The sequence below is a fragment of the Leptodactylus fuscus genome, chromosome 1, assembly GCF_031893055.1.
Source record: "Leptodactylus fuscus isolate aLepFus1 chromosome 1, aLepFus1.hap2, whole genome shotgun sequence".
NCBI lineage: Eukaryota > Metazoa > Chordata > Amphibia > Anura > Leptodactylidae > Leptodactylus > Leptodactylus fuscus.
The window spans coordinates 194,836,079-194,858,091 of NC_134265.1; the positions used below are offsets into that span (position 1 = coordinate 194,836,079).

The 22,013-nt window shown below is 42.6% G+C and overlaps 1 protein-coding gene across 1 annotated transcript in view; it reads right to left on the minus strand.

Annotated features, from left to right (window-relative positions):
• Window positions 1-6,810: 6,810 nt before the first annotated feature.
• JAK3 (Janus kinase 3) overlaps window positions 6,811-22,013 on the minus strand; it is a 132,211-nt gene continuing 117,008 nt past the window's right edge. The window contains exons 22-24 of the mRNA XM_075281096.1: window positions 8,961-9,078; window positions 8,656-8,766; window positions 6,811-7,114 (exon numbers count right to left, since the gene is read on the minus strand). Of these exons, the coding sequence (XP_075137197.1) occupies window positions 6,956-7,114; window positions 8,656-8,766; window positions 8,961-9,078 (388 nt within the window). The 3' untranslated portion in view covers window positions 6,811-6,955. The remainder of the gene's footprint in view (window positions 7,115-8,655; window positions 8,767-8,960; window positions 9,079-22,013) is intronic.

Consider the following 22,013-nt stretch of genomic DNA (forward strand, 5'->3'; position numbering starts at 1 on the left):
GGGTGGGATGAAGTGTGATGACTGCATGATTAAATGAAGCTACTCTGCTCCCCCCCACTGACTAGTTAATGTAAATTTGCATATATCAGATTTTAAAAGTTTATAACTTGACTTTTAGCAGCAGAAAACTTAGTGAAGGGCACCATAGGTTCAGTATTTGATACTACACACAATGGAACCAGTTGAGGCTACAAAAACCACCTGACCACCAGAGATACTGGTTTTTTTCCACAAGTGCCAGAATAAAGGAAAGTTCCCAGTTAGTATTCATAGACACCTGGGCAACGGAGTATCCCTGGTATCTCCATGGATAAAAAGTCATATGGAAAATAACCAAAATAGTGACAGTTCTAACCCAATGCTAATCCTAGGCGTGAGTGACATCTCCCTCACAGCCACCTCACTCATTGATATCACAAGGGAGTTCAAACACACCTAGAAGGCATTGACTCTTGACCCTTTATCCTTGTCAAAGCTCTCGTTTCTACATAAGCAGCACTTGCAACATTTTCTCAACAAATTTGATGAAAATCTCGCATTCAGTTCGAGAGTGTCATCCTTCGAGAAACTTCTGCAATCCAAAACTAAAATGCTGAGGAAAACGTCTGTTTTAGTTCGGAGATTCATCTCGCCTCCGAAAACATACAAACCTGCTTTTCTATACAGTTGGGAGAATGAGCTCCATATCAAGCTTTCAGATGAGAGGCAGCCAAAGCTCTGAAGGCCTCACAAGGCTTTTCACCCTGCATCAGATTAAAAGAAGCACACTACAAGCTAGTCGTAGGTGGTACAGAACACCAGAATAGCTACATCATAGAGGCTTATCGGACTACAATACATGCTAGAGATGCTCATCTCAGATCAGCAGTTTCATGCACATTTGGTGGACTTATTCACTTATCACCCCCTATTGGGCAGAGGTGAAAGGACGAATTCAAAAGATTACGTCTAAACCACTGAACCTCACTCCCGAAGTGATTTTTCTTGCTCTTCCGAACAGCACATACTCGTCACACAACTGTTGGCTGCAGCCAAAATCCTCATCCCTCAATTCTGGCTTCAACCTATCACACCCCCAATCCAGCTGTGGGAAGCCAAAGTCAATGGACTGTCAAGGTTTGAGAAATTGATCGCATGGACGAACAGATTCTATGACAAATACTCTGCTGTTTGATCTCCGTGGTCAGCATATCGTAACTTCAATTCCTCCACAAAGTAGAGTCAATTCGATCTTTACTCATGACTGGTTAAGCTCTTAGAGATTCTCCTTCCTTATTTTAACTTTCCTAACTTAACTTTAGGGGGCATTCACACGGAGTAACGCCGGGCGTGTATCACAGCCGTACACGCCGGCGTTATGGCAAACTGCCGAACACTTCCCATTCACTTCAATGGGAGCGCTCGTAACAGTGACGTTTACGAGCGCTCCCATTGAAGTGAATGGGAAGTGTTCGGCAGTCTGCTGTAACGCCGGCGTGTACGGCTGTGATACACGCCCAGCGTTACTCCGTGTGAATGCCCCCTTAGGTTCCTACCCTGGACCACCGATTCTCTACTCCATACCCTTCCCTACCCAATTCCCCCTTTCTTTGTGTTTCTAGCCATACCTCCCTTTTCATGTTTATGCACCTTGATGAATGATCAGGATTTGGTTTTTATTACTACTGTCAACCTGTATTGCCTGATGTAACTGTACATTGCTCGGTTATAACTATGTTATGTTTGATTCTCCCTCTTTCTTTCTGTTCCCCTTCCCCAATATTTGAAAACCAATAAAAAATTTTGAATAAAAAAAAAGGAAGGCATGATAAGCTACATGACAGTAGGGCTAGACTTAATTGTGCCCACCCCTGTGACTATTTAGGTTAATTTGCATATGACTTTTTAAGCTTTCAAACATTTAGAACTTTACATTCCTGCAACAGAAACATTACAGGGGGTCCCAATGGAAAGGGTGTTACTTAATCATATGTATAAGAATGACACAACATATAGATTCAGAGTTTGTATTGTGAGATACACATATCATATAATGAATAATGCAAATATACAATTTACTTTTAGAGGGGTTTTTCACATTACTGAATACTGTACATTGGTAAATGAACCTGCTGATGTCATCTTATTCGTTAATTAATCTTTCTCTTTAGAGACTGAAAAATTACTAGTGCTGGGGTAATCCTCTGAAATATGTACAGAATGTATTTTCGTAATGCCACTGTGCTGTGTGGTTGCATTACATCAATATGACAGGGCACCTGCCTCTTGTGGTTCTGATACTGGTTAACTCAGGATTTCAATCAGATTAAGATTAAAATCTAGTTTCATTTGTGGAGAAAAGTTGTTTAGATGTTACAATAATCTTGTGCAATGGAAATATTTGTAACGCTAGGTTCATACCTGTGTTCGGGTTTCTGTTCGGGGGTCTGCTTGGGGGATCCCCTGAACAGAAACCTAATCCACTTAAAAAAGCAGTTACCTGCAGACCCCACAGACTATAATGGGGTCTGCCAGGCTATCAACGGAAAAGGGCGAAAAAACCGGAATCCCCCTGGGGAGGGAAGGCGCAGGTGTGAACCTAGCCCAAGGCTATTTACATTAAATATCAACAGTTAATATAGAGTTTTCATCCACCATCAGCAAAGCATCCTGTTCTACAAAGTCAGCTACACAGAGTGTGGAAATTCATGAATAATAAGGACAATGGTGAAAGAAGATCCTGTAATAGTGTAATTTTTTTAGATTGATCAACTGGTATATCTGTATATGCTGCGTTCCTTAAAGGGGTTGTCCAGGTTAAACTGTTATTTCTTAAAGGGATCCTATCAGTCAGATACAATTTTTTGTAGGTACCATGTCGGAATAGCCTTAAGAAAGGCCTACAATCCCGGTTCTTGTCGGTATGTAAATGAGTTCTCTTGCAGCACTGGGGGCGTCCCCAATGCTGCAAGAAAACTCTCTCCAGCACCGCCTCCTCTTCTTCAGCAGCGTCATCTTCAGCCTCTTCTTCCGGCGGTGGCGTGTAACTTCTAAGGCCTCGGACCTTGGGCAAAGCAGACTGCGCATGCCCACAGGCCACGAGAAAATGACCGCTTACAATACTGTGCAACGGTCCTGCAGCTCTGTAGTTGTCTTATGGCCAAAGTCCCCTCCTAACAGGACCGCTGAAGCCAATCATTGGCCTAAGGATGTCACAGCTAGAGAAGAATTACACTGCAAAAGATAGCCTAACAGAAGGAACGGACAATGCTGGGCGGACACCAAAGCACCAGGGACAGGCGAGTGTGATAAAGCTGATAAAAAGGAAGGTCCAGCGATGGTACTTAGTTTTTTGGGGTTAAAAAAGTTGGTGAAAAGAGCAAGTCAGCCTAAAAAGTTGCAATTAAGGGAATTGCAATCTCTTTTAGGCAAATTAAATTTTGCTTGTAGGATCATGCCAATGGGCGGGTATTTTCCCACCACTTGGCTGCGGCTACGACAGAGTGTCTGTGCCGTCTCATTATATCCGTTTAGGTTGGGAATTGAGAGGGGATTTATTGGTGTGGGATTCTTTCTTAGATGGGTATAATGGCCGATCATTGCTGTTGGGAGATGTTGTAGAGGCGTTTGATTGCGAACTTTACACTGATGCTGCTGGCAGTGTGGGCTTTGGAGCTTATTATCAGGGCAATTGGTGTACACGTGACTGGTCTAGTGGATAGAGGAGGGGCTAATTCGCAATTTGGCGCTTCTGGAATTATTTCCTATTTTAGTGGCAGTTATAGTTTGGGGTTCAGTTTTTAGGGATAGGAAACTTAGGTTTCACTGTGATAACTTGGGAGTGGTACAAGCGATTAATGGGTTATCGGTGTCTTCTCCGCTGGTGGTTTGGGTATTGCAGAGGTTGGTTTTAGAGTGTCTTTCATTGAACGCCTGTATAGTGGCAGTACATGTCCCAGGGGTTCATAATGATATCGCTGACGCACTTTCTCGTTCGCAGTGGGACCGGTTTCGGAGGTTGGCTCCAGGGGAGGACGAAGAGGGATGTTCGTGGCCAACAGAGTTGTGAGGGCTGCCAGTCGGGCGTCGAAGGAGCTGATTGGGTCATGCATGGTAAAGGGGACTCGGGAGGGATATTTATGGGCATGGAAACAGTGGGAAGATTGACTTGTGCTCTTGAATTGTGGGGAGGATGATTTAGATATTGCTTTGCTGTTATTTGTGGGTCACTGTAAGGAAATGGGCTGGTCTTTTTCTAAATTGAACAGATGTATGGCAGGATTGGCTTTTGGATTTAAAAGTAGAGGCTGTCGGGACTTTACTAAAGGTTGTCTAGTTAAACAAGCTTTAAAAGGTTGCGTAGGGCTGATTTTCATAGGGACACACGGAAGCCGGTTTCATTTGCTTTGGTGAAGGAGATGGGGGTGTTTTGGGGAGTGTTTGTAATTTCGAGGCAGAGGTCAGGCTGTTTAAGGCAGCCTTTTCTTTGGCCTTTATCGGGGCATTGAGTTTGGGTGAATTAGTTAGTGGGTCTAAGAGGGAGCCATGGTGTTTAAGGCTCGAGGATGTGGATTTATTTGAGGATAGGGTAGAAATTTTATTGCGAAAGTCCAAAACCGAACAAGTGGGTAGGGGAAGTGTGGTTTGCTTGTATGCGGTAGAGGGGTGTTTTTTGTGCCCGGTATTATGTGTTCATCAGTTTTTATTGTGCAGGAGTAATAGATTTGGCCCGCTTCTCATACATGGAGATGGGTCGTTTCTCTTGCGATTTCAATTTGTTGCTATTTTTAGGAAGTGCTTGGGGTTTTTGGGGAGAGACGTGTCAGGGTTTAGTGGTCACTCCTTTAGAATCGGAGCAGCAACAGAAGCAGCTAGGAGGGGTTTGGGGGATGAAGTTATAAAGTGTATCAGGATGTGGGAATCACGCCGTTTCAGATCTTATGTTAGGGTGAGTATGGATGTATACTAAGTTGTTTCACAAGTTGGTGGGTGGCCTATTGTTTGTATTTTGTTTTTCAGGTACAGAACCATGTCTGATTTGGCTGATGGGTCATTCTTTTATATTCTGGGGAGCTCTCCAAGCAGCGGTAAGACCTGAGGGTAGGCAGTTGGGTGTTTCTAGGGAATTGGCTAGAATTAGATGGTTAGGACTCAGGGGGATGGTTTGGAACAGGTTTCTACCGGAATTTCATAAGTTTGCCCGTTTGGACAGAACCCCTGATATTTTGCTGGTGCATTTGGGGGGAAATGATTTAGGTGTTAGGCCTTTTAGAGAACTGATTGCAGATATTAAGTTTGATTTTTCAAGGTTATGATCACAATATGGTCAGACATGGTCCCAAGAAAAGTTTGGAAAGGGGCCAGATCTGTAGCCAGACTGAATAAGGCATGGATGAAGGTGAACAGAGCGATTGGGCATTTTATGGCGAGAAATGGGTCTGTGGTGGTGTGTCATGTGGATTTAGAATCTGGAGAGTGGTCATTTTGGCGCAGTGATGGCATTCATCTTAATGCTATTGGAATTGATATTAGGTGTTTGGTACTTCAATCGGGTATTGAAACGGCGCTGGGTATGCGGAGTGACACTCAACTGCAAGGTGGTCACCGTTGAGTGTACTGGCGGGGGGTCCTCGAAGCTGGTGGGCTTATGGAAAATGGATGGAATGGAGGTGCCCCGTGGGAGGGGCTGGACTCCCCAGACCATTTGGAAATAAGGGAAGGTTTTTGGCTTTCGGTTTGGGTAATTGAGGATGAGCACCAGAGAGCTTTAACAGCTCAGTGCCCCCAAGCTAGTAAACCGGCTGGGGGTAATTCATAACGGTGCTAAAGAATACAGTATGGGTCAATTTTTGAGCTGAATTTTGGGCTTCGAGGACCTCCTTCATTGGTGTTAGGATTTATTGATTTTAAAAGGGATTAGGAAACTTATGGTTGTTATGAAATTTGGGTAATGGATATAGTTCATGTATATGAAAACAAGGGTGTGGGGAAAAGGGAACCACAGCCCACTTACTTGAACTATATTCAGACGAATAAGCATTAGTAGTTGATGATCCTTATATCACGGGACAGAGGTTGTACTCGGAAACCACCCATCGGCTATGGGAAAACATCCATGAAAAGCAAACAAAGAATCCAGCTCCACTCCTTATGTCCCTTATTTAAAAGGTAGCATTTATTTTTTCTTCACATAAAAAAATCCAGATTATGTCACAGGCATGATAGATCTTAATAAATTCCCATGTTCAGGAGAATAGAAAAGCCAGCTGACGCGTTTCAAGGACCGTGGTCCCCTTAGTCATAGCTAAGGGGACCACGGTCCTTGAAACGCGTCAGCTGGCTTTTCTTTTCTCCTGAACATGGGAATTTATTAAGATCTATCATGCTTGTGACATAATCTGGATTTTTTTTATGTGAAGAAAAAATAAATGCTACATTTTAAATAAGGGACACAAGGAGTGGAGCTGGATTCTTTGTTTGCTTTTCATAGTTCATGTATGGTTTATGTTAAAAATGGTTTGGCGATTTAAAGAAATAAATATATTCATGCAATAAACACGGCTGCTGTGGCCGATTTAACCCAATCACTGTGTCTTGTCTTTATTTGATTGGTAAATAAATGACTGGGCGTGCTTATGTCATGTAAGGGCTATCATGATGGTTTTGTGTCATTATATAGGTTTTAGATGTACGCGAGTCAAAGCATAGTGTTGTTTGCCCTGGAGGTGGGGTCAGGGGACGTAAATGATGTGCCACTTATCGACATATTGTAAAAATCTGTTTTTATTTGTACATTTAGAATTTGGTACATATATATTTCTTAGGCTTGGACTTTAGCATAAAACATTTTTTTATAACTGCAAGCTGCACAATATGTATTTAGAGGGAGTGAACAGAATACATTTCAGGTGGAATAAGCATGTCTACATTGTCAATCTTCACTCAGGTTGATAACATATATAACATGCATTCTGTTCTAACTGTACTGAAACTGATCTTCATACATGTTGCTGTGTGGATTGCTGGGCCCATTCTGATACACTCTGCAGAGCTGTTCACACTGATTCTCTAGCATCCCAAATGTTGGCCGCTCAGATGGTTGGAATGACCAGCAGGACAGCATTATTTTATATACCTGCAATAAAGATAGATGTTATGTTCTATACAACAAATCACCAAGCTGCTAAATGCACATGAATTGGAGATCACAATCTCTATGGTTGAGCATTGATCTTGCACAACTTACCTCCCTTTGTCCCAAATGACATCCCTAGGTCATTTGGCGTATTTATTGAATTTAATGAGATTAGAGCCCCTAACCCCTTCTCGCTGGTGTCATTTTTTTTTTTTTTTTTAATCTTAGAGACTATACAGACCTTCTGCAAGCTCTGCAAATATCCTTCTCTCTATATTCTACTAAATAGTCTAAGAGACTAGAAGTACTGTATATAGTTAGGGATGCCAATCTATGAGCTCCTTCTGCATAGCTGTGTCACATGTCAGTACTCTTCAGTAAGTGACAAAACAAACAACATAGCACACGCAAATAGAGAGTGAACCAGAAAAAGCATCAAAGTCACTCAAAAGGTCATTGTAATGATAAGGTCCTCATTAAGTGCGTGTCAATACCTGAAAAACTATACCACAGAGAAAAAGACAAATATAGGCAGTTTGACACTCAAAGAATATATAAAAAGTACTCCAAATTTAAAACAATGTTTATTTGTAACATAATTTAAAATATGGATGCAGTAAGATGCAGTAAATGTACACAAAAGGGAGTCAGCGGGGACAGTTCACTATGCAATCCCAATTATAAAGATATAAATAAATGCACATGAAATTCAAACTGCTATAAGGAAGTTCGGGGGACAGCAATACAGATATATATTATAACGTGAAAAATAACAGACCTCAATATAAAAAAAAGTTTATGTATATAGCAGGAAGTATACCATGCTCAATGGACAATGAACATAGAATACAAGTGCCACAGACAATAGTAATGGCAAGTAGAGGTGTTAGCTCCATGAACATGTATACCAATCTAACCTAGTCAAGGCTCAAGTGCTGTAAGGATACATGTAAAGGTGATACCAGTAAGGAAAAAAGAAAGGAACTCATATTGTAACAAATATGCAGGAGGGAAAATGGGATGCAGTGGCTCACCCGACGCACGTTCCTTTCTTTTTTCCTTACTGGTATCACCTTTACATGTATCCTTACAGCACTCTACCATTAAAACACATTTTTTTTCTGCAGAGCCGACTGAGCATGCCCGAGGCATACAAGTTTGACCGCCTGCGCCGGAAGAAGACATGTGAAGATGATGTACCTGAAGAAGATGGAGGCATCACTGGAGAGTTCCCTTGCAGCATTGGGAACAACCCGAGTGCTGTTTGAGCGCTGGGGCCCGTCCCCAGTGCAGCGAGAGAACTCATCTGCATACCGGCGAAAACCGGGATTTCTACGGAACGGTGGTGCAGAGAAGACATTTAAAGGTAGGAGAAGAATAGCCTTTCTTAAGGCTTTCCTACATGTCAACGAGAAAAAAATGTGTTTTAATGGTAGGATCCCTTTAAGCTATGCTTTAAAGGATGTAGTAGGAGAAGAAAAAAAAAAGATTTCCTACAGGCACAGTCACAGCCACATCTTCTGGGTATAGTGTCCTCCTACCTTTACTGGGCAACTTGGTGGAGAACACAGTCTTTTCTCGCCTCGTAATAGTTCCACAAGTCCACAAACAGTTTGCTGGGAATTGTGAGGTCCCATCATACGACGATATTCCTATGAAAAGCCAGACGTAAGGGCACAATTCATCATGCCTTGAAAGTCAACATTATTAAAAACACGTACACCTCTTAATAATTTTGGTGCATCTCACTCTGATGCAGCCTTTCATTAAAACTGGCATACTATGCTCCAATCTTAGTAATTTTGCACCAATAGATCTTTATGTGTTTATTGTATCAACAACTTACAGCTGACGGACTGCAGCTTCTTTCACAATATGTAAAAAGTTCATAGAGTAGGACCCCAAAACTCCAGACATCTGACTCCCGGGAGTAAATATTGTCTGCAAGTGATTCAGGGGCATGCCTGAGAGAAGGATAAGAAACAATGATTAGATGGCATCCATTTAGTAGGTTGATGGACCATACGCTGAGGAATACTTCAATAGAATATAACAGCAACTCTCTTGTGTAGATAGTTGTCCACTTTAAAAAACAAACAAAAAAAAACAAACAAACCACTATGTTAAATCCAATGGGAGGAATTTATTAAGTCCTACACTTCCCAATTCTGATGTTAAAACGTCATAAAGGAGAGGTCTAACTTTGAGAGTTTATGTGCACAAATATTTTATGGATCATTCACTCCACCTTTCAAAAGTTGGTGGGAAATTGGACACGTCAGATATAGGCCCATGCACAGGACCATTTGCTAGTTCAGTGTGATATCCAGGCTTTTCCCAGATAGCACAATGACCCATTCATTTCTATGGGCCCATGTACAGGACCTTGTAGTCCACAGATCTGTGTGCTGGCCGAGAGTCTGTATGGCAAAACTCAAGACAAGTCCTATTCCTGTCCGGTTTTGCAGCCGTGCTCCCATTCATAAACCTCGTGCAGTGGGCAGAGGCCTCTTGAATGCCCACTCTGCACCTGGTCCTGAATGCAGAAAAGGCATTTGATAGAGTGCACTGAGACTTACTATTTAAATAAATTTGGAATACAGCAGGGCATAATTCAATCTGCTATATGTATCATAAAATCTGCCACCCAGCAGACGTTTAATAGATTTGGAGTGGTGGCATACAATAAGGTTAATACCAACAAGTACCAAATACTTAATATTGGTTTGGATGAAACTACTCATGCTGTCCTCTCAACTAATTTCCCAGTGGCAGGATGGCCTTATCTAGAAGTTTCCCTGACTAACCCTAGTTCAGCGTTGTTCTCTCATTCAGCATTGTGTCCCATTTCTCACAAAGATTTACATGCTATTAGAAAAGTTTATCTACCCAACCTTGTCCTGGGTGGGCCGCATAGCAGTAGTTAAGTTGCTTGAATTGCAGGCAATGCTATACATTTTTAGAAATGTTCTATACCCTTACCTAGTTCCCATTTTGTTAGATTAGCCTACACACTAACTTTACCCAGAATGGGTATAAACCTAGACTGCGATATTCCTCGATGACCAAATTATGTAGAGGAGGTATGGGTGTTCCTGGTGTCAAAAATTACTCCTCCTCCTCCATCTTAACCCACCATATACTCTGGTGTCAAGACTCTTCACCTCTGCAATGGGTCTCTATTGAAAAGGGAGGCAGCTTGCATCTCCTTGATTGTCCTGCTATTTCCCCTACAACTGGCACTACATCAGTCCATAATGGCCTTGAGGTCTACTCATTCCTATCTCCTTAAGACTAACAAAAAGAACCACACCAAATCCCTCCAGGCTTTGCCCCTACAATACCTACTTGCCTTTCAGCCATTCCTGCCATTACGTAATTGGACCACTCAATGGATAGTACATATCAAGCACTTGTTGCTAGACAGTGGGCTCCAGACCTTCCAGGACTTCACTGGCACATATTACCTCTCATATCAAGATTTTTTTTTTATAAATATCTACAAGTGAGAGATACTTTAAGTCCCTTTCTCCTTGCTGACTGTTCCCCCCCTTTCAGCCCATTAACATTTTATGGCGGAGGCAGGGAAGTCTAAATGGATCTTGATCTTTCATTTGGTAATAATTAGCGGGACATCTGATTGTAAACTGGGCTATAATCTGTGATGGGAAACAGACTTACAAACTCAACTCTTGCTATCTGACTGCATTCGGGTATACACTGGGTATCCAAAATCTCGAAAAGCACCACATACTAGGAAGTGTACAACACCACCAAACAAACTTACTTGTAGTACTATACTAACACAAATAAAACAAAATAATACAAATTAAAAAAAAAAAAAGACATAATACAATACAGGATAAAGGTTTCAGACTGACGACAATGGACAGAACATATATATAGGTATACAATATATATCACAAATATTCCAAAAATGTCAAAGATGTATAACTATGAATACTGACAACTGTGGTATGTGACACATGTCTGAAGGTAACTGAATGCAGAAAAAGGAACGCTGAGCACTATGTAAAACTCTCATAAAGATTACGTTGTGCTCTCAAACAAGGGTGCATATACTCATAAAAGTAAATATCAAGTGGCAAAAAAGCAACCCAACATGAGATAAGAAACTTAGATGTTGAACACTATCTGCACAGCATACCCATTGGTAAAAGATACAGACTAAAGTAGAAACATACCCATGTTGACACAGAGTGCAATGCATAGATCTGTTGCCTGCTGACATCGCCCCAATGAGCATTTCGGCATGCAAACCTTCGTCCCCCAGCGGGCAATGGATCTATGCATTGTACTGTATGTCTGTATGTCAGTATTCATACAGTGTTGGGTTAGGTTTTAGAGGAGAAAAATAGGGCAAAAAAATTTTCAGGCAAAAAATGGTAAAATATTTAATATATGGGAGTTGCTGCAGGCCCCGGCAGCTAAGACACTCCCCGGCATCCGCCGGTCTATTACAGCAGATGCCGGGGAGTGTCTTAGCTGCCGGGGCCTGCAGATTGCCGCGCTACTGCCGCTGAAGAAAACCAGCGGTGACAGTAGCGCGGCCATGCTGCAAACCCACATTCAGACTATAAGACGCACCCTCATTTTCCTCCGAAATTTGGTGCGTCTTATAGTCCGAAAAATATTTTGCTTGCAATGAAAAAACACAAAAGAGAATTAAAAAAAAAAAAAAAAAAAAAAGTCAGATCATTGATCATTTTACACAAAACTCCAAAAATGGGGCGGACAAAAGTATTGGCACCCTCAGCCTAATACTTGGTAGCACAACCTTTAGACAAAATAACTGCGAACAACCACTTCCGGTAACCATCAATGAGTTTGTTACAATGCTCTGCTGGAATTTCAGACCATTCTTCTTTGGCAAACTGCTCCAGGTCCCTGAGATGTGAAGGGTGCCTTCTCCAAACTGCCATTTTGAGATCTCTCCACAGGTGTTCTATTGGATTCAGGTCTGGACTCATTGCTGGCCACTTTAGAAGTCTCCAGTGCTTTCTCTCAAACCATTTTCTACTGCTTTTTGAAGTGTGTTTTGGGTCATTGTCCTGCTGGAAGACCCATGACCTCTGAGGGAGACCCAGCTTTCTCACACTGGGCCCTACATTATGCTGCAAAATTTGTTGGTAGTCAGGGAACCTCCGCAATGTTTGACTGTAGGGACCGTGTTCTTGTGTTTGAAGGCCTCTTTTTTTTTCCTGTAAACTCTATGTTGATGCCTTTTCCCAAAAAGCTCTACTTTTGTCTCATCTGACCAGAGAACATTCTTCCAAAACGTTTTTGGCTTTCTCAGGTAAGTTTTGGCAAACTCCAGCCTGGCTTTTTTAGGTCTCTGGGTAAGAAGTGGGGTCTTCCTGGGTATCCTACCATACAGTCCCTTTTCATTCAGATGCCGACGGATAGTACAGGTTGGCACTGTTGTACCCTCGGACTGCAGGGCAGCTTGAACTTGTTTGGATGTTAGTCGAGGTTCTTTATCCACCATCCGCACAATCTTGCTTTGAAATCTCTCGTCAATTTTTCTTTTCCGTCCACATCTAGGTAGGTTAGCCACAGTGCCATGGGCTTTAAACTTCTTGATGACACTGCACACGGTAGACACAGGAACATTCAGGTCTTTGGAGATGGACTTGTAGCCTTGAGATTGCTCATGCTTCCTCACAATTTTGCTACTCAAGTCCTCAGACAGTCCTTTGGTTTTAATTCTTTTCTCCATGCTCAATGTGGTACACACAAGGACACAGGACAGAGGTTGAGTCAACTTTAATCCATTTCAACTGGCTGCAAGTGTGATTTAGTTATTGTCACCACCCGTTAGGTGCCTCTGGTAAGTAACAGGTTCTGTTAATTACACAAATTAGAGAAGCATCACATGATTTTTCAAACAGTGCCAATACTTTTGTCCACCCCCTTTTATATGTTTGGTGTTGAATTATATCCAATTTGACTTTTTGACAATTCTTTTTGTGGTTTTCCATTGAAGACAAATTAAATGAAGATAATACCAAAGAATTTGTGATTGCAATCATTTTCTGGAAGAAAATGAGTATTATCTGACAGAATTGCAGGGGGTGCCAATACTTTTGGCCAACACTGTATTTATACATCTTTGACATTTTTGGAATATTTGTGATATATATTGTATGCCTATATATGTGTTCTGTTTGTTGTCAGTCTGATACCTTTATCCTGTATTGTATTACGTCTTTTTTTTAAAAAAAAAATCGTATTTTATTTGTGTGTTATCTTTAATAATTTTTTTTTTTATATTTTTCTCATTTATGTTTTGTTATTTTGAGTAATACAAGTAAGTTTGTTTGGTGTTGTTGTATATGTTCTCTCTTTTGGTACATTGTGGTACGATTCTAGTGGTAGGCGTCTACCGTTTTGATGGATTATTGACCGTGCTACATTAGGCTTTATTTTGGGGGTCATGTCCATTGAAAATGCCCTGTTGTTGTTTGTGTATACTGGGAAGTGGCCCAGAAGCTACTGCTTCACTGGTACAGGAACCCACTACAGTTGTCTAAATTTGTTCCCGATTACTCCCCATTATGCTTGCAAGAGTGTGGCAGACCTGGCTCCATGTGGTGGGAGTGGCCATCTGTGTATACCTTTTGGAAGGCGGTATCCCAACTTATATCAGAAGGGTTTCAAACCCTCAAGCATTATGACTAATTGGTTTGGACGTTATTCGTGAACCAGATAGATTGTTGATAAGTAGCATTATTCTGGGTACTTGTCTATTCATTGCCAGATCTTGGAGGGTTAGTGCCCCTGACAACAAAGGAACTACAGACTTTACTCCAGTTTGACCACACTGTGGAGATTATGACCCATAAAAGACTGCACCCCTCAAAGCCTCCCCCCCTTCATTGGGACATATGGTGAGAATTCACCTCTAGAGTGTCTTGCTAGATACTACGCAGGCACATAACGGTTCTCTTCACATTACTTCACTGCAGCACATTCTCTATTACCATAGTGTAGAATTTTTTTCTTTTGTTTATTGTGTTTTGCAATATGTTATACTGGTTGATTGTAACTCTCATAAACAAACAATGCATTGGACAATTGACTATTCAAGTGAAGTACTCTTTGAAAACATTAAACTTTTTTCTTTAACTAGGCCATTACCTGCTGGAGTTACTCCCCAGCTCCCCACTTCTGCAGTGCTTAAAATTGCAAGTGTGTACAGGTACATCCTTTCAGAAAAGGAGGGCCACTATTCGGATGTCTATACCCAATGGGTGGCCAAGTAGTGGTTAAAGAGGTTTTCCTAGGAGTAGTAATTTACTTAACTGATCCTGGGGATTGTTGGTGACAGACCTGAGGTTACCAGTGGTGTCACAACCCCCGTAATGTAATGGGAGTAGAATTTCTCCCCCCAAGTCACTGCACCCCCTTTCTTGCTTGCTCTCACAGGTATTCAATTACCTGTGCTATGGGGGCTGGCTGTCATAGCATGTGGAACATCAGATAGGCGTCCTGCAGCAAAAAGCACTGCGGGACAAACCATGGCAGCAACACTTTGCGGTTCTTCCCACAGTGCTTTACACAGAAAATTCACAGAGGTTTCCTTTGTGGACTTTTTGCTTCAATTATATCTATAGGGAAATTGCTGGAGTTTCCACAGGTATAATTGAAATGCTGCGATTAAAAAAACCACAAAGTTTTGGATATTGCTGCGTTTGCAGTGAATTTTTTAACCACAAAGTAGACATGGGATTTGCTAAAATCCCATCCACTTTGCTGTGACTGTGAAACGCTATGTTTTTTTCCGTTGTGTTTCCTCCATGTGAGGCCCTGGCCTAAATGTGGCAGCCGCTCAGAAGATCAGTGGCTGCCACAGTCATATAATACAGTGGAGACCTGGAGGTTATGTCAATGATTATACATTCAGTTAAGATGTGAGCCTTCCCTTATGAATGAGTTCTTTCCCTGACCTGCCCTGATTCTCAGCCAAGAATGTCACTTGTCTGCCCCTGTTTATTGTTTCAGCAATGCCTGGAGACAAGGCACACAGGAAACAAAAGAAGCCTGAAACAAAACAAAACAAAACAAAAAAAAAACACACAGCAGGAGAAGGGATAGACTGGAAAAGTGTGCCCGACAATCCCAGTGCTGAGGGGGCGAATTGTTCTCCACACTGAGCTGCAGAGCATGCAACATTATTAACTATGGATTCTCTGGCGGAGATCAAGCAAAGTGCATCAGAATTCTGCGTCTAATATGCTGAGTTTCACATTTATTACGGTAAGTATTTTGGACACCTTTTAAAAACTTTTCTAACTTTTGTGAGAAATGGATCATGAGAATTGGAAAAGGAGTGTGGTATACTGAGAAGATTTGTCAAATCAGACACTTTAATAAAACTGGCACAGTTTAAAACTGTTTAGACTAAAAATGCACTACAAACACAAAACTGGAACAGGCCAGATGGTTATCGACACTCAACATATCCAACTACAGGTTCAAGTATAAAAAATATATACCTTTATTAACACAATGTTAAAATTATATACATCAATATAGAGAAATACACATATACTGGACAGATGCAAAACACCGTATAAAACAGTACACATAGATGAATCTTAGTGAAATAGTATTGCACATATATATATATAGTAAGATGAACTACACCTGATGCAACCTCCACAAACAGTTTATTAAATAATCACACTACCCGAATGCGGCTAAACTACTCTCCTAGTATTGACTAAGCATGTATATAGTCATAATGTCCTGATTGCAGAAAGAACACTCTCCTTAATTCCACATAAAGTCAGAAAATGACCAATAATATGTATTTCCGAAGCAGGAACAGGGATAAACCCATGTTTACAACATATTGTCATCAGGGAGGCAGAGCCGCAGGTATAATGCACACATAATGTAAAATACAATAAGGATAGGTCTACATCAAGAAGAAATATGCCATCTTACCCATATAGAATCACTGTGATGTAAGGCAAGAACACCCAGTGTCTGTTTGTCAGCCCGACGCACGTTTCGGCACGCTAAGCCTTCTTCCGGGGGTCAAAACTTAGACACTGTGGGGGATATTCATCAAGACCAGCATGGCTTGATCTGGTGCAGGACGGCACTCTTAATTCATGATGAGGCAGCAATTAAGTTCCCTTGCGTCTAGGCACTTTCCTACAGTGTCCTTGTACCTAGGCTCTTTCCTACAGTGCCCTTGTGTCTAGGCACTTTCCTACAGTGCCCTTGTGTCTAGGCACTTTCCTACAGTGCCCTTGTGTCTAGGCTCTTTCCTACAGTGCCCTTGTACCTAGGCACTTTCCTACAGTGCCCTTGTACCTAGGCGCTTTCCTACAGTGCCCTTGTACCTAGGCTCTTTCCTACAGTGCCCTTGTACCTAGGCTCTTTCCTACAGTGCCCTTGTACCTAGGCTCTTTCCTACAGTGCCCTTGTACCTAGGCGCTTTCCTACAGTGCCCTTGTACCTAGGCGCTTTCCTACAGTGCCCTTGTACCTAGGCTCTTTCCTACAGTGCCCTTGTACCTAGGCTCTTTCCTACAGTGCCCTTGTACCTAGGCTCTTTCCTACAATGCCCTTGTACCTAGGCTCTTTCCTACAGTGCCCTTGTACCTAGGCTCTTTCCTACAGTGCCCTTGTACCTAGACGCTTTCCTACAGTGCCCTTGTACCTAGGCGCTTTCCTACAGTGTCCTTGTACCTAGGCTCTTTCCTACAGTGCCCTTGTACCTAGACGCTTTCCTACAGTGCCCTTGTACCTAGGCTTTTTCCTACAGTGCCCTTGTACCTAGACGCTTTCCTACAGTGCCCTTGTACCTAGGCGCTTTCCTACAGTGCCCTTGTACCTAGGCACTTTCCTACAGTGCCCTTGTACCTAGGCTCTTTCCTACAGTGCCCTTGTACCTAGGCTCTTTACTACAGTGCCCTTGTACCTAGGCTCTTTCCTACAGTGCCCTTGTACCTAGGCTCTTTCCTACAGTGCCCTTGTACCTAGGCTCTTTCCTACAGTGCCCTTGTACCTAGGCTCTTTACTACAGTGCCCTTGTACCTAGGCTCTTTCCTACAGTGCCCTTGTACCTAGGCTCTTTCCTACAGTGCCCTTGTACCTAGGCGCTTTCCTACAGTGCCCTTGTACCTAGGCGTTTTTCTACAGTGCCCTTGTACCTAGGCGCTTTCCTACAGTGCCCTTGTACCTAGGCGCTTTCCTACAATGCCCTTGTACCTAGGCACTTTCCTACAGTGCCCTTGTGTCTAGGCACTTTCCTACAGTGCCCTTGTGTCTAGGCACTTTCCTACAGTACCCTTGTGTCTAGGCACTTTCCTACAGTGCCCTTGTACCTAGGCACTTTCCTACAGTGCCCTTGTACCTAGGCACTTTCCTACAGTGCCCTTGTACCTAGGCGCTTTCCTACAGTGCCCTTGTACCTAGGCGCTTTCCTACAGTGCCCTTGTACCTAGGCACTTTCCTACAGTGCCCTTTAACCTAGGCACTTTCCTACAGTGCCCTTTAACCTAGGCGCTTTCCTACAGTGCTACAGTGCCCTTGTGCCTAGGCGTTTTCCTGCAGTGCCTTTTTAGCTAGGCACTTTCCTACAGTGCCCTTGTGTCTAGGCTCTTTCCTACAGTGCTATAGTGCCCTTGTGCCTAGGTGCAAATTTGCAGTAGTCCCTGGACAAATATAAAGTTCTTTAGACATGTTCAGTTGCACGCTGTATACACCAAATAGAGATTCTTCTTGCATCTTGCTGATTTGGTGGTACAGATTCATTGTTTTCGGCCAGACGTGTTCTATCTACACCGGATCCTCCCTATTGAGAATTATCAAATTAGACTTCACCTCAATAGGGTATATGTATTTGTTTCATCTTGGTTTGGAGTTTGAAGCCAGCGCCGGAAGAAAAGGGGAGAGAGGCCGTTCTAGACGAAGATGGAGACAGCGCTGGAGATTTCTCTCGGAGCATTGGGGACGCCCCCAGTGCTGTTTGAGTGCTGGGGACCGCCCCCAGTGCTGCGAGATAACTCATTTGCATACTGAAGAAAATCGGGGTTTCTACCGAACGGCGGCGCAGAGAAGACATCTAAAGGTAGGAGAAGAATAGCCTTTCTTAAGGCTATTCCTACGTGTTAGGAACAAAAAAAATAGCTTTTTAATGATTGAATCCCTTTAAGTATATATCTGGATGTCAAAATATTAACTCTAAATGAATGTGCTGCCAATTTTTTGAATTTATTAAAGCCAGATATTGAAATATTTTTTCAAATCTGTTTGCATTTTCCGATAGTTTTTTTTATTATATATATATATATATATATATATATATATATATATATATATACCGTATTTTTCGGACCATAAGACGCACTAAGGTTTTAGAGGAGGAAAATAGGGGAAAAAAAAATTTTAAGGAAAAAAAATTGGTGAAATATTTAATAACCTAATAATATAATATTTCACCAATGTAAATAGAACCGGGGGCTTTCGGACACAGGGATACCAAATGTGTATGTGTTTCACAGTAATGTTTTTGCTTTATATGTATTCTAGGGATATGGGGGTGATTTGAACATATCTATCTATCTATCTATCTATCTTATTTCTACCCATGTAATATCTCTAATATGTCTCTCTGCACCCCATATACTTCCCTCCTCCACGTTACATGATGTAGGTTAAGGTTTGCATGTTGCACAGGATGCTGGGACTTGTAGTACTTGGAGCAGCCCCCTCCATTGTTCCCACCCTATGCAGCCTATGTGCTGGGGTTACTCAGGGACAGTATATTGCATCTATCTATCTGTCTGTCTGTCTGTCTGTCTATCTAATCTCATCCATGGATGGAAAGAGACACCCTGCAGTGAAGCTATGCAAGAACAGAAAAAGGGGCGGGCCAGACGGGTGAAGGAGGCGTGGTTTCAAGCTTGCCGAGAAAACCACGCCTCCTCCTCCCATTTGGCCTGTGAAGGAGGCGTGGTTTCAAGCTTGCCGAGAAAACCACGCCTCCTCCTCCCTTCCCTGTCTGTGTGGCTTCATTGCACGAGCCAGATCTGAGAGGCAGTGAAGGAGGGGCGGGCCAGACGGGAGAAGGAGGCGTGGTTTTCTCGGCAAGCTTGAAACCACGCTTCCTTCACCTGTCTGGCCCGCCCCTACTTCCCTGCCTCTCATATCTCGCTCCTGCAAACATGCGACACAGACAGGGAAGGAGGGGCAGAGCAGGCAGGCACCGTGCTGCTCTCCTTTTGATTCTCATAGACAGGACACAGACGCTGCACACGCTGCATTCGGACTATAAGACGCACACACATTTTCCTCCCATATTGGGAGGAAAAAAAGTGCGTCTTATAGTCCGAAAAATACGGTATATATACAGTGGCGTAACTAGGAATGGCGGGGCCCCGTGGCGAACTTTTGACATGGCCCCCCCCCCAACTGACACCGAAGACCTCGACCGACCCCTCCTCCGCACTCTATTATGTCCCTTAGTGGCCCCTGCACACAGTATTATGTCCCTTAGTGGCCCCTGCACACAGTATTATGTCCCTTAGTGGCCCCTGCACACAGTATTATGTCCCTTAGTGGCCCCTGCACACAGTATTATGTCCCTTAGTGGCCCCTGCACACAGTATTATGTGCCTTAGTGGCCCCTCCAAACAGTATTATCCCCCATAGTGGCCCCTGCACACAGCATTATACCCCATAGTGGCCCCTGCACACAGTATTATCCCCTATAGTGTCCTCTGCACACAGTATTATAGCCCATAGTGGACACCCATAAACAATTATTATACTCTGGGGTCTTTTCAGACACCAGAGTATAATAATCAGAGACCTAGGGGAATAAAAATTTACTGTTTCTTACCTGTCCCCCGGCTCCTACGCTGTCTTCTCCACTGCCGTCCTTCTTCTATGACGTCAGACGTCACATGACCCGGGAAGCAGGCCGGGTTCATGTGACGTCAGACAACTAGGAAGGAGGCCTGGCAGGATCGTGGAGAGGTAAGTAACAGTGTTTTTTACGTTCCCTCCGATCATTATACTCGGGGGTCTTTGCAGATAGTATTTGTGGGGCCCGCGGTGTCACTTACCGATCCTGGCCCAGGCAGTCTGCAAAGACCCCCGAGTATAATGATAGTATTTGTGGGGCCCGCGGTGTCACTTACTGGCCCAGCCAGGATCGGCAAGTAAATAGGGCCTATTAAAAAAAAAAAAAAAAGGCCTATTAAAAAAAAAACAAAAAAAACACCTGCGGTAGTTACACGACTATATATATATATATATATATATACACACACACATATATACACACATATATGTTTATGGGCGCTGTTGTCTTGCCTGATCTATAGGAGACTTTTTTTTTTTTTTTTTTTTTTTTTTTTTAGGAATGCTCTGTATAAAGAGGGGGAGTAGATAAACTGTAACATCATCTATTGTCAGTATTGGATGCAATATCTGTCAATGGGTTTATCTATAGAAGTATTATCTTCTGTTGTAATCCATACTACCTGAGGCCTTGATCACATCTGCATTGGTAATCCGTTCAGGGAGTCCACAGGGAGACCCCCCCCCCTAATGGAAAGCACACAGACCCCATAGACCATAATGTGGTTTGTGTGCTTTCCGTACGGTTTCCGCACGAGTCATGTGGACAGGAAAGTAGATCAAGAACTACTTTTCTGTCCGCATGTTCCATGCGGAGACTGTGAAGAAAGCACATGGACCACATTAGTCTGTGGGCTTTCACTGCACACCACTTGCCAATGCGTTCGGTAGTCCGTTCGGGGGGGTTCCCCATGCGGACTTCCCTGAACGGATTACCGACGCAGATATGAAGAAGGCCCGACTGTCTCAGAAATTCAGGGTGGGTTCCAAAAAAAGGCGTGACCTCCCAGTTAGGCCAATCTCTCAGGCTGTCAGAGTAGCAAACACATTATATGTGACTTCTGCAATTTATGTGCAGGTTGCCTCAGAAAAGGGGGCATGATCAGCACTTTTATGGTTTGACAATGTCTCAATGTAGGTGTGACTTCAACTGATAATTGACCTTAGTGGTCAGAATAAAAATGTCAGTACTTCTTTTTTTAAAAAATATGTAGTTATTTGGAAAAATTTTAGAAAATGAAAAGAACAACAGTTTAACATAAAAACGGCTTAAAAAAGGGTAATTTTCTGGTGCTAAATTCCCCTTAAATATCCATCATAGCGAAGCTAATATTAGGGAACAGTAACAGTCTATAAGACATATAGTAGGACTGTTTGATTAACCATCAAATCCCAGTGATGTCCCTGAGGTACAAGGTTACACAGATACCTGAACAACAGGCAGGACAGCAGAGACATCCGTCCTCTTTGACCCCTGCCATTAGTCAAATTCCAAAATAAAGAATCCAAGAAAAGGAGAAAAACAAGATATACTTACACATACTATACACACCCAACAAAGTAAAGAGCGTCATTGTTTTATACAAGTAATTTTTGCCCTGTAGCAATATTTCAATGTAAAGCAGAATGCAGCAGCTCTTCTCCCCTTCAGTTTCAGAAATAGTCGCCAATTCTGACATTAACCGGAATTTACCAGTCTGTTTAAACTCGTCAGGATTGGAAGCTATTACTGGAATGGGAGGGTAAAAGAGCTGCTGCATTCCTATATACAACACTGGCAAAGCACAATAATTATGTGTATATTAGACACATTCTCTATATTGTTTGCTATGTTGGATATTGACATGCTGATAAAGCCTACTGCTACCTTCCCGACATCTCTACAAACATGAACATTTAGAAGTCTGCATACTTGGAAGACTGGGAAAAGACAGGCCTTTAAAGGGATCCTATCACTCAGACATGATTTTTCTAAGTACCACGTTGGAATAGCC